General features: G+C 55.6%; 1 protein-coding gene across 7 annotated transcripts in view; it reads left to right on the top strand.

The window, feature by feature from the left end:
- MPRIP (myosin phosphatase Rho interacting protein) overlaps window positions 1-12,833 on the top strand; it is a 73,377-nt gene that overhangs the window by 27,693 nt on the left and 32,851 nt on the right. For 6 of the 7 annotated variants that reach the window (XM_040079014.2, XM_040079015.2, XM_040079013.2 and 3 more), the window contains exons 4-7: window positions 3,238-3,389; window positions 5,286-5,370; window positions 8,738-8,948; window positions 9,467-9,626. In XM_040079014.2, the coding sequence (XP_039934948.1) occupies window positions 3,238-3,389; window positions 5,286-5,370; window positions 8,738-8,948; window positions 9,467-9,626 (608 nt within the window). Of the gene's footprint in view, window positions 1-3,237; window positions 3,390-5,285; window positions 5,371-8,737; window positions 8,949-9,466; window positions 9,984-12,833 lie in introns of all 7 variants that reach the window. The other variant, XM_040079011.2, reaches the window with a different exon arrangement.

Consider the following 12,833-nt stretch of genomic DNA (forward strand, 5'->3'; position numbering starts at 1 on the left):
CTGCTTGGGATTTCTTCCTTCAAGCTTCTAAGAGGTCACCATTCTTTCTTTCCCTCTTTTCCACTGCCCTAGGAGGGGGTTGCTGAGCTCTGCATCCTAGCAGCATCCATCCAAAGATCCCTGCATCTCATGAAGAGGCTGCTGGTGTTGTTGATGTGGAGAGCCTGGCATGACTCATGGCCTGGGCACCCGGGGAGGGAGAGGAGGAGGAGGAGGAGAGCTCTCTATAGGCTTTGTGTGTTATGGAGAGGGATGCTGTGAGCACGTGTGTGTGTCAATAGGGTTCTGTTATTCCAGAGGGAAACAGCAGCACAATTGTTTCTTGTCTCCGGTTCCTCTGCTGGCACTGGCAGCTGTAGCTGCTCGTGTGATGCAAGTGCTCCTTTTCCTGTCCTGGTGAGGGACGGGGACTGCTCGAATGACTGGGCTGGAGGCACCTGGTGGCACTGGTGGCCTCAAGGAGAGCTGCTGCTGGTGATGGTGGCTGTAATGGCGTCCTCTGCTTCCACAGAGGTACACCCTGCCGTGCTTCCACTCCTACCTCTAGTTAAATGACACACCCAGCCACCAGATCCAGTTCTGGGGTAGCTGTGGACTCCATCCCGTTGGCAGCAGCATGGGAGAGGGCAAAGGCAGGGCCAGAGCCTGGGGACGAGGCTGTCCCTCAGCTGGGGACTGGCAGCAGCCAGCAGCTGGAGCAGGAGCTGAGCCTGAGCATCCACTCCTGCCTCACCCAGACACAAAGCCACCCTGGGGTCTGATGCTAGGTTCAGCCTTGTATCAAAGCGTCTGCTCTTCCAAGGGCTGGTTGAAATCCCAGCCCTGTTGTTTTAGTGTCTCTGCCATGCAACACCTCAGTGCTTCTGCATTTGTTTATTCCCTTCCAACTGCTGGAGCCACACAGTCCTCACCTGGCCAGGGACCAGCTTTGCTCACCCTTCTCCAGGGTTCCCCAGCCTTGAGAAACCTTCCAGCCCAGAAACAGAGCTGAAGAAAGGGTCCAAGCCATCTCCTTTTCCTTGGTGGAGTTGTTGTGCGTGCACACGCGTTTCCATTTGCATTTTGCTTCACTTCAAAGCGCCTGTGCTGCCTCCGAGGAAGGAAACAAGTGGTGTAAAGGAATTTACATCCCAGCGAGGCTGCTGGTCTGTCAGGTTTCATCTGCTACCGAGGGGTGTGGGGATGCAGGGGAGCTGCTGTGGCATGGAGGGTTCATCCCTGGGTTCACAGGTGGAAGGGGGTCATTCCCAGCTTTGTTCCCAGCTCTTTCCTTGTGTCCTGGCTCGGAGGTGTGGTGGTGGACTGAGACCCATGTGTCAGGCTGTGCAAGGTGCCAGCATTCACCCTTCACAGGGAGGGCTGAGTGGCAAAACCACTCTGCAGGGCCAGCCCAGCAGTGGGGAGGCCCCAAACCGGCTCCTCTGCTCCCGGCACGCTTCGGTCAGGGCTGGGTGTGGGCAGAAGCTGCAGCTGCCCTGAGCTGCCGTGGGGTTGAAGGGTGTTGCTTCTTCCTCTCCTCCTGTGCCAGCTCCCTGCCAAATCCCTCTGGGCCCTTTAAGTGAGTCAAGGGACTGAGTGGCCCAGGATCCCCCTGTGGGACTGGGGCTCCCTCCCTCCTCCTCACCCTCCTGTCCTTTTTGAATTCCCTGGTGCAGAACTGCTCTGGGAGGGGAAGGAGGTTGGACCTGGCCCTACAGTCCTGGAGGCCTTGGCTGTGCCAGAGGCCAGCAAGACAAAAACTTTTCTAAGACTCCACTTGGAACAGGAGAAAGTTTTTCCGTTGGGTTTTTATAGCTCCCGGAAAGCGGGGTTTTATTTTTGTTGTCTAAGACAAAAAAATCCTCTTAGGAGCTGACTACCCGTGGCGATGCAGGGCGGGAGGCTGGGCCTGGGCTGGGCTTTGCTTTCCCTCCCTGCATCCTGGGGGTTCTCTGGATGCTGATTTCCACAAGGAAATGAGGAGGGTTTGGTGTCCCTGATGTAAAACTGGTCCCATTCGTGTACCCAGTGCTGCAGCGCCTGTGATGGCTCCTTGCCACCCCTGGGCTGTCATAGGATGCTCCCACCCAGGGACACAGCTGCCTTTTTCCTGGGGAAAGGGGCTGTTTCCCACCACCCACAGATGGCTAAACTGTGGGCTCTGGGGAGCTGATCTGAATTTTCTGGGTTTGTAGGCTGGGGCCGTTGAGCTCTCCCCTGTCACCCTTTCTTTGCATGGCACAGGCTGCTTTTGGAGGGGTTTTGCTGGCAGGGGAGCTGGTTTCCATGGTAAAAACCTTAACAGCATCTGCCAGAAATCCGTCTCCTTGTTGGCCTGGCCATCTGGAGGGCACAAGGAGGCTTTGGCAGGGTGAGGAGGTGTCCACAGGCTGCTTTAGGTCCTCCTTTGGTGCTGTTGGCAGCTCGGAGGGTTCTCTCCCTCAATCATTTATGTCCCAGGTGCAGCTTTGCCCTGGGATGCTGGATGGACCCCAGTGTCACTGAGCCTGGTGGGGACATGGGAGCCATGGAATTGCTCAGGAGGGGAGGGCTGCAGGCACTGGGGACGGGGGGATACGCCGTAATCGGATGAGCCAGCGCTGCTCCAGATGGACCTGTCAGCTCTTGTCAGTGCTGACACCCCTCTGGGTGTCCCTCAATGTCCCCTTGGGCCACAGGGGCCACCACCTGTCCCATTGCACCAGGTCTCCTTGGAGCTGTGGGGCTGAGAAGTGACACTGTTCAAAAAACCCACCAAGCAAGGTCCCTTCCGTGCTGCAGTCCCTCCCTGGCAAACTCCATGGGGCTTTTTTAAATTTAATGGGAAGAACCTGGCACTTGTGTCTGTTTATCCCTGACCCATCCTGTGCTGAGGGCAGTGGGACCTTGCTGCTTTGCCAACCCTGTCCCCAGGTGTCACCCCACTAGCCCAAATGCAGCTGCAGACCCAGAGTTGGCCACTTGATGCCCTTCCTTGGTGTCCAGGAGCCACAGCAGAGCATCCATACATCCCTGAATATTTGGCATAGGAGAAGCACCTTACTGGCAGGAGTTGTACCTGTTGGTCTGTGTCCCCAGATGTGTGACACAGAGCTTTGCCACGTGCTGTGCACGGCACACGTATGGATCTGATTACTTGTGGGCAAAGCGTCTTGGTGTGTAGGCTCCTGGTGTCCTCCAGGAGAGCTTTTAGGGCTCAGCTGTGCACTCCTCTGCTCTTCTCTCCCTAAAGTTGCTGGTTTCTCCTTTCCCTCGCAGCCGACCACCCTGCCGCAGGGCACCATCAACATGAACCAGTGCACGGATGTGGTGGATGGCGAGAGCCGGACGGGGCAGAAGTTCTCCCTGTGCATCCTGACACCGGAGAAGGAGCATTTCATCCGGGCTGAGAACAAAGAGATCATCAGTGGGTGAGTGCAGGTCTGGGGCTGAGCCGCTCCCAGGCTCTTCCATCAGCCAGGAGGAAGAGGAAGGTGGGTAGGACCTTGACCAAGGCTGGGTGCTATGGCTGTGCGTACCCAGGCTGATCCTGGGTGCTGGGGTTCATGAGACCCCACAGTGCTTTTAGAGATCCCATCAGGCACCCAGCCCGCTGGCACAGGTCCTGTCCCCACAGCAGTGATCCCATAATTCTGGGGCTGGCATGTCCAACCCCAAGTGCCCCATACACTCTCTGATCCTTATCTCTGGTCAGACGTGGAATCCTGGGGTGGATGCTCCCGACTTCCCTGGTCCCAGGGGAGCATCTTGCTTCCAAGGATGATTAAAATGTCACAGCAACGCAGTGGCTCAGTGATACCAAAGATCAGACTGCTGAAACGAGGAAATCAGTGTAAATTTCCCAACTCCAGGTGTTGGGTGGTGACCTAGAAACATCCTCTTCCATCACTCACATGCCAGGTAGGGCTGAAGCTGGTGCTGGTGAAGGTGCAGAGTTGAGCTGCCAGCACACAGTGAGAGAGTGTGGCTGTGCTGCTGCTCATCTGAGAGCCTTTCCCACATGGAGTGTCTGGAGCTCAGTGCCTCCCTCCCAAAATTTGATGACATGTGAAACTCCAGCAGGAAGTTGAAGGGATGAACACTTGCTCTTTCCCACTGTTCCCAAGGCACAGCATCTCCTGCCTCCCCCAGCCCTGGCAGCAGCAGTGTCAGTGCTTTCTGCTGACATTTCTATTTCCAAGCCTTACCTTCGGCTGTGACTCCCCTCGTTTTGCAAATACTTGTTGCAATAGACATTTGTCTACCAAGAGCTCAGGATTTTGACCAGATGAGCGTTTTCATGCATTGAAATTTCCCTGCCCTGCTGAGACAAGTGAGCACAGGTGAACCTTGGGTCGGCAAACCTGTCCCCTCAGCCCCATTCACAGCGACGTGTTGCAGTGGAGAATCATGGCACAGGAGAGTGAGCTCCTCTCCTCCCTGGTGGAGCAGTGATTATGTCCCAAACCATGGCCAGCCCCCCTGGCCTGCCCTCTCCGCCCTCTCCCCACGCTCCAGTTCCCAGCTCAGCCTTTGTTGCCAGTTCTGCCTGCCGTGGGAGGGAGAGGCATTGCGGAGTGAGGTGGGGCTGATTTATTGCTCATCAGCCCAGCGATGGGTTTTGAAGCAGAGCGTTTGCTCCTGACTGCAGGCATTAATCATCCCCAAGCAGTCCCGCTCTGGGGCCGAGCCAGGCTGGTTTCGTTTGCAGTTGCAGCACGACAGGAAGATTTCCCTGGCTGGGGGAGAATTTGTTTTACGTTCATTCTGTGCTTCTGGTGTTTATTGCTTAACCAATTGATGTGGTCATCTCCGAACGCTTTACAGCAGCAGTGTGCAAAGTGGGGGGAGAAGGAAAGAGGAACAGGGACATTTGAAGCAGGAATGTTTCCCAGTGGTCCAGGGATCCCTGTGGAGCTCTCAGAGATGCGGGGGCAGGTTGTCAGGCCACACCACGGTGGGAGGACACAGGACTTCTCAATGCCGAGTTCATGCTGCTCTTCCTTGGACAAAAGCGCTTTGTCTGCAGCTTGCGGGTGTTGGCATCACTCAAGGGGACGGTCCTGCTGGAGGCTCTGTCCCTCTCCAATGTCTTTCAGGATCCTTGAATCCCTGCCCCATGTCAGCCTTGGCTGTGGTCTCACTTTTGCAGAGATCAGGTTTTGAGCCAAAGCACCCTGGGGTCATCCCTCTTTTCCTGCTTTATTTTTCCCCCAGCGGTTGGTTGGGATGGTTTCTGGGTATTGTTCACCAAGCTGGCCCTGACCAGGTCACATCACTCCTGTCCCTGTGGCACAGACCTCACCTTCTGCTTTCTCTGCCTGCAGGTGGCTGGAGATGCTGATCATCTATCCCAGGACAAACAAGCAGAATCAGAAGAAGAAGAGGAAGGTAGAGCCCCCAACTCCCCAGGTAACCCAGGAGCACACCCACACACTGCCACCCAGTCCCTTCTCCCTCTCAGGGCCATGTCCCTGCTCTGGTCCTGGGGTAGATCCCCCCCAGCCATCGGGGTCACCATCCCCCCGATGCTGCCTGTGTGGAGGGTGAGAGCTGGGGCAAACCAGGGCAGCAGATGGGTGCAGATTAATTCCCGGTCATCACTTCCAGGGTCACACACTCCTGCTTTCCTGGCTGCTTTGGGGGCACGTTTTTCCCCCTGTGTGCTGTTTCGTGGTGCCACCCCTGCACACAACCCTGGGAGTGGCCACAAAGCCACGTGGGTCCCCACGGGGGACCAGGGAGAGGTGCTGTTCATGGGCCGTTTCATCAGAAACAGGATGAAATTCCATCGGGCTCCAGTTACTCCCTTTGAGATGACCCCAGAGATAATGGGAATGAAAGGAAAATACTAAAGGCCAGGGCCAGGCTGGGAGCTCCGGGGGCCGGAGCTGGGCTCTCCAGGGACCCAGCAGTGGCTTCGTGCTCACTCTGACTATAAATGGTAAAAAGTGGGGCCGGCCGTGACTCACTCGTTCCTGCCCTGCTCCCACGTGGCCGGAATGGGGGAGAATCCCACAGATGGGGAACGTGACCCCAAGGCCACGCTTGTCCCTCGCCGGGGCTGAGAACAGCCGTGTCCCTGAGGCTGCCCGAGCTCCGGGCGCGTGTCCCACCCTACAGGGGACCGGCTGGGAGCGCTCCTCCAGCCGTGCCAGGGACCAAAACCAGCATCAGGGCTCCCCTGAGCCTTGGTTTGCAGGTCCTCTTTGATGAAGTTCCAAGGATGGCCCTGGTACAAACTGGGCCGTGGATGGGTTTTGTACAGTGTTTGTTTAAATAAGTTTTCATCACTCCGCTGGATAAAGACATTCTGGGCAATGGGAAAAAAGTTAGTGGGGCTTTTTTTGCAAAAGATCCGAGCTGTGTAAGTCTGAGCCACCCCTTGCCAAGGTCTGGGGTCCTCACAGTCTGAACGACCCCTCAAGTGCTGGCTCTGGTGATGCTCCAGGGAAGATGCCTCCTCCCTCCGTGTTTCGAGTTGTCAGTCCTCAGTTCCCAAGAAGAGAACTGTTGCATTTGGAGCACCCCAGGGAATGGATGTATCAGGGCAGGGATGCTCACCCTGGCCGGGGTGCACCACTAAACCCAGGCTGGGTTCAGGAGGGGGACGGCGTGGAGAGGAGAAGAGGCGCAGAGCCAGAAAAACATCATTCTGGGTTACATTTCATCACCATGGCAACTTCTTGGAAACTCTACAGGATCTGAGCTCCTGAGCACCAAATAAGGGAAGCGGCTGTGGGAAGGATGCCGGCTCCCCCTGGGCAGATGGGCTCCCCAGGTGCTTGGGGATGGGGACCAGAGACCCTCGTGGCACACTGCCCTCTTGTCTTGGGACAGACCAATCCTGTCTTGCTTGCTACCTTCCACTCTCTCCATCCCATGGCTTCCAGCTTCATGGTGCTGGAAAAAAGCTCAAATTCACTTTGCAAAACCAACCTCAGTGTGGGAGCTGCTGCTGGATGTGCTGTCAGGCACTTAGGAGCAACCTGCAAAGGCAGAAGCAGCATCTTTCGTCTGTCTCCCAAATCCTGCTGATGCAGGTGGCTGCTCCAGGGAAGGAAAGAGGATGCTGAGGAGAAAATCAGCACCAAATTCTCCTCTGTGAAATGGCCTCTCCTGAAGTTGGATGCTGTTCGGCTTGCTCTCCATGTGCTAGTGGAGAAAGCTTGCCCTCTTCCTCAAGATGGCCACACACTAATCTGGAAACCAATCAGATCAGCTTTAGAGCTGCTTAGGGAGGGGTGTACACCTTTGTGATACTAAAAAACAGTTGGATATTCCTGCTTTTTCTCACTCTCACATAGTTCTTGCTTGCCTGTGGTAGAGCTAAGCTTGGATGCTCTTGGAGCATCAAGGTCATTTCTGAGTCCCCCCATCATTTTGCATCATCCCTCTGCAAAATCACCAGGGTGGGAGCAATGCAGGGAATACCGCTCCTGCTGCAGATTTTTGGACAGGGAGTGTTAGGTGTTTTCACTTTGCTTTGCAAGCAGGTTGCACTTTTAGGGGGAAGAAGGAAGGTTTCTCTTGCAGCTTTTGCCGTGCTCCGGCAGAGAGGTGCAGGCAGCAGGAGAGACTGGAATGCCTGTGCCTGCCTGCTGCCCATGGGAATTTGAGGCAGGATTTGGGGCTGAAATGTGGGATTTGAGTCTGTGCCCTGGGTTTGCACAGGGGTGTGGCAGGCTCAGGTAAGCAGAGCATGCCCAGACACACCTCATGCAACTGGAGGCCGGTTTTGCCAATTTTGGTGCACTCTGCCTTTTGGAGTTGTTCATATCCCTGAGCAGCAGACAGTTAATGTCTCTGCTCCCTCACAGACTTCTTTTTGGCCCACATCTCTGCCTAATTAAATACATATCTACAAATAATTACACGGGGGTGTGTGTAAGTGATATATAAAGATCTATATCCTGAGCTGGTGATTAGCTTTGGGCTTGGATCAATGAGGGAGAGTATAGGGGAGCTTGGAGATTGGCCTGATCCTCTGCTTGAGCAGGGTCCCCTTGAGCAGGGTGGCCGTGAACTCTGGATCGTTTACCTCCAACACTGCATTCCTTTAGTGTGAAATTTCCCAAGGGGATTTTGCTTTTTCAAATTGAGGTCATTTGCTGCTTGTCATGGCTGTGTGTGGAGCCAGGACCCACTCCCTGGGAGATCCCTGGTGGCTCCAGCACAGCCCTGCAAATGCCAGTGGAGGTGCAGGGCTAAAACCCATCTGGTGTGGGAGGAGGGGGTAAAGAGGATGCTCTTTGCAGCCCCTGTTCCCAGCTTTCAGTTGCCAGTTCGTGCACCCCTGTATCCCCCCTGCTCCATGGAAAGGGAGCAAGCAGCTGGAAAACTTCCCACAATCCAAAGGGGAGTTAATTGTCTTTGATTTATTGGTGGCTTTAAGAAAAATAATCTGTGAATGCAGAAGCTTAATATGACAACAGCAAAACATCTGCTAATGAACAAAGCCAAGGAAGGAGTAGGGAAAGCTGCTGCCTCTTCTGGGTCCCACTCTGAACCTGGGCTGTGGCCACCAGAGGGGCATCATCCATCATCTGATGGACTCCAGAGCTCCTTGTTAGCAGAGAAGCACTGAAGAGGATGGGGAATGTTTTAAAAGGGTGTAAAGCACTGGCACGTGTCACTGTCCCATCCCTGTCCCGCTGTCATGTGTCGTGGGCAGCACCCAAACTGTGTGGAACTCACACCGTGGGGCCAAGCTCCTGGGGACCCCGAGTGTGGAGTTGGGGCAAACTCTCTAATTTCCTGTGCCTCCTGGTTTTTTTAGGAGCCTGGTCCTGCTAAGATGGCTGTGACCAGCAGCAACATTCCCAGTGCTGAGAAGGTCCCTGCCACCAAGTCCACGCTCTGGCAGGAGGAAATGAGGGGCAAAGACCAAGCAGATGGGGGGAGTGGCATTGGACCAACCCAGAGCCCCATGCAAGGCCAGGCTGGGGCTGCCAGCTCCATGAAGGATCCCGTGCTGGACAGCAAGGAAGGTGAGAGATGGGGATGCCAGCACTGGTGTAGCATCGTGATGGTCATGCCGTTGTTCTCCCTGGAACAGTGGGGGCTGGGGACAGGTCACAGTGCTGGAGACATTTCCCTTATCTTCCCACTCAAATGGGGAATGTTTTCTGCAGTGAGGTGTCCATTGCCTTGCACCCACGGAGCTGTGGCTGCTGCCAGGCTGGGAAGGACAGGGATGGGAATAGATGCAGAGATGTGACTGCAGCTGCCCTTTTCTTGGTTTGAAAGTTCAAATCTTTCTCCCCTACAAACCTGGCCCAAGGGCTGGATCAGCATCCCCAGTCCCCTGCAGACTGTCCCACCATCTCCATGGGCATGAGGGCTGGGCAGGGTGGAAAAGCCAAGGGTGCAGGAGGTAGCACCACATGGGGCTGGTGCCCAGACCAACTTTGCTCCCACACCTGCCCCTGTCCTGGGTTAGGGCATTTCTTTCTTAAAAGCAGAACTTGGACTTGAAACCAAGCGCGGTGACTTCTCTGTCCCTTAGAGGAGAGCTCCATGAACGGAGACCGGATAGACTGCGGGCGGAAGACGCGCGTCGAGAGCGGGTACTTCTCCTTGGAGAAGACCAAACAAGACTCGAAGCTGGAAGAGCAGCAACTGCAACCCCCACCAAGCCCGCCCAGCCCCAGCACCCCGAACAACAGGTACAGTTATCCCAAATCGCCCTCGCAGGAGCATGCCCAGCCCTTTCCTTCCCCAGGTATCCGATCAGGCGACCGAATGATTCACAGCTTCTCTCTGAACTCCTTGGACTCGAAGAGCAGTTGCTCCATGCACAAGGACTCCAGCAGCAGAGATGTAGGAAGGGGAGCTGAAAAATCGGGGCGTCCCCTTTCTTTTAAAGCCAGCCGGCAGTACACCACCCTGGCCGACGTTCCCAAGGCCATTAGGATCAGTAATCGTGAGGCCTTCCAGGTGGAGAGGAAGCGGCTAGAGCGGAGAACCCGGGCTCGTAGCCCTGGGAGAGAAGAAGTGGCCCGGCTCTTTGGGAATGAGAGAAGGTAAGGGATGAGTGGCTCATCTCCTTGCATGCTTCTAGCAGCAGTGAGGTTGGAGGGAGCAGGTGGAATTCGTTGGGTGGAGCCTCTTTGTTTTTCAGTGCTCCTGGGTTTAAGGGTGCCCCATCCATGCTGACCGAGTGGTGGGATGTTGTCAGTAGTGGCAGTGGGCAGGTGTCACCCTGCCTGGCTGCTCTGGGGATATGGAATGATTTGGGTTGGAAGGGACCTTAAATTTCATCCAGTTCCATCCTCTGCCATGGGCAGGGACACCTTTCACTGTTCCAGGTTGCTCCAAGCCCCATCCAGCCTGGCCTTGGACACTTCCAGGGATCCAGGGGCAACCACAGCTTCTCTGGGCACCCTCTGCCAGTGCCTCACCACCCTCACAGGGAGGAATTTCATGCTGCTATTTAATCTAAACCTACCCTGGTGTTGGGTGGTGTTGGATGCCCACGTTGCCATCAAGCCCACCCTGCCGGCCCCTCCCGGCGCGGCACACGCTGGCAGCCGGCACCATTAATTAGGTTAGCTCTCCTAATGGCGTTAGTGCCAGGTGCCTTACGCAACTGCCTAATGAGCTGAGAGAGGCTTCAAAATGTCACGGCATTAATCTGGGAGAGGAGGGAGAGGCGGGTGCAGTGCCAAGGCAGGGCTCAGCGGGCTGCAAAACAGCTTAGCGCGGAGGAGGACGGGGAGGGCGTCCGCAGCGCGCGCCGGGTGCCCTCTGGGCGAGGCCAGGGACGGGCTCCACTCGCCCTGGGAGAGACACGTTCGTGCATTGAGGGCAGTGGAGCAAACTGGGAGACAGGCCCTGGGCGAGAGGGCCGCCTGCCAGTCTGATTTTCCTGCCCTGGTTCTCCTCCGGGCATGTTCTCTCTCGCACAGTTTCAGTAGGAGCTTCTCCTCTGTTTCTTCCCAGCCCCTAAAGGACTGTTTTCCAGACTGGCTTCTGAGAGCTGGGAGCAGGTCTGGGATGCGCAGCACAGCCTTGTGCTGGTGCCATCAGTCAGCAGGAGGATCCCAAACCCTGCCCAGAGTGTGTGCAGGGAGTGCTGGACTGGGGATAAATGAGGAAAGCTTGGGTTTGGCTTTGTCTGCCTTGGGAATTGGCTTTTCCCCAGGGTGGAGGAGGAGGATACCACCTTGGCCATCCTGGCTGGGGACAGGGCTGAGAAAAGGCTCTGGTTTTCAGGCTGAGCTGGTGCTGCCTGTGGGTGACATCGTGTCCCTGCTGTGTGACAGAACAGTGCATTTCTCCAGTGCCAGCAGTCCCTTGCCCTGCGGTATCCTGCAACACTGGGATCATCCTGCACGGAGCTGGGGAGCAGAATTATAACAGATAACGGGGCCTGGGAGAGGACATTGCTGCCAGACTCTGTCCTTTTTTAACCTCAGGCCCACTCACTGCCTGCTGGTTGGTGCCTTTTCCCAGGAAAAGTCTGTTTTTCCCAGCCTGGCTCAGGCTGTTAAGTTTTTTTTGCTTATCAGTATTGGCAGCAATTTCCCTGTATCAGCCCAGGGCTTTTATCAGAGCAGAATGGGTGCAGGGAGAGGAGCAGGAGCTGCACCAGGTGCTGGGGTCTTGCAGCCCATGGGGCTGAACCTGGTCCAGCTTTTGGGAGGGGGGTGATGGCAGAGAGAAGGGGGAGGGGTCCTCACCTGCCAGAGGGTTTGGCCGTGGATCACAGCCCACGGCGCTGCAGGAACGTGCCGTGAGCAGGGATGGCTCGGTGGGTGTTCAGGGATGGGAACGTTTGTTTTCTCCTCTGGTAACTGGGAATTGGCCAGTGCAGGTGGTGGGGTGGAGAGGCCCTGTGTCCTGGAGCTGGGACAGCCGTGTTGGAGCTCAGTGGACTCAACAGGGCACAGAGACGCTGTCCAGTGTTGCACCCGAGAATTAACATTTCCTAGCACCCTGCTCAGCTTGGCTTGGCTGCTTTTTAAACTTGAGTTTACTTAGTCCCCTTGTCCCTCTCATTTTTCTCCTCCGAGCTCAGACTGTGCTGTTTGGTTGGGCAGATACAAAAACTCATTTCCATGCTGTGGGGTTGGCTTTTTCCCCCTGGTTTAACACCATTTGTAATAATCCTTCTCAGTAACCCACTAACATGTCTGGGAACACTTGTCCCATGCCAGCCCCACAGGCACCAGCCAGGCGTCGTGCAGATCTGCTCTCAGTGCAGCCAAATGATCTCACTCAGATTCTGTTGGTATTTTCAGCTCTTCCTCCGATTTTTTTTTTTTTTTTGGTGTAAATCAGTGCAAGTGGCAGAGCTGTGGATGGCAAAGAATTACTTGAGGTACCCAGTGTTGCATCCTGAGTGCCACACCTGCAGGCTTAGCTCCAGATAAAGCCGTTTGTCGAGGCTTCTCATCCTGTTTTCCTTATCACAGGAAATATTACGTGATTTAAGTCCAGGAATTTTCTGTGTTGACCCTTTATACCTGACGCCGCCTCCACGCCCCATGCAGACGTCTGAGCTTGCAGCCACTCAGAGCCAGGAATCAGCAAACAGGAGATAATCTCCACGATTTTGGCGGAGCAGCAGAGTGCGAGTTCCCTCTGCTGGCACGTGGCAGGACGGGGCTGCGGCACCCACCAGGATGTCACACTGGGCTGGGGGACAGGGATTGAGGCCAGAGGAGTGGAGCCATCGCCAGTCTCCCTTCTCAGACCCATCCCTAGGGCAGAAAGGCTGGGGCAGCTCTTTGGAAACCCCATGGATGAATCTCAAGGTGTTGTACACAAAAATCACAAGTGAAAGGAGCTGCAGGAATGTCCTTAGGCAGCAGTCCCCATGTCCCAGAGGGACTCTGCAGCTGCAGGGATAAATCCCTGCACATCTCAGG

The sequence above is a fragment of the Hirundo rustica genome, chromosome 15, assembly GCF_015227805.2.
Source record: "Hirundo rustica isolate bHirRus1 chromosome 15, bHirRus1.pri.v3, whole genome shotgun sequence".
NCBI classification, from domain to species: domain Eukaryota; kingdom Metazoa; phylum Chordata; class Aves; order Passeriformes; family Hirundinidae; genus Hirundo; species Hirundo rustica.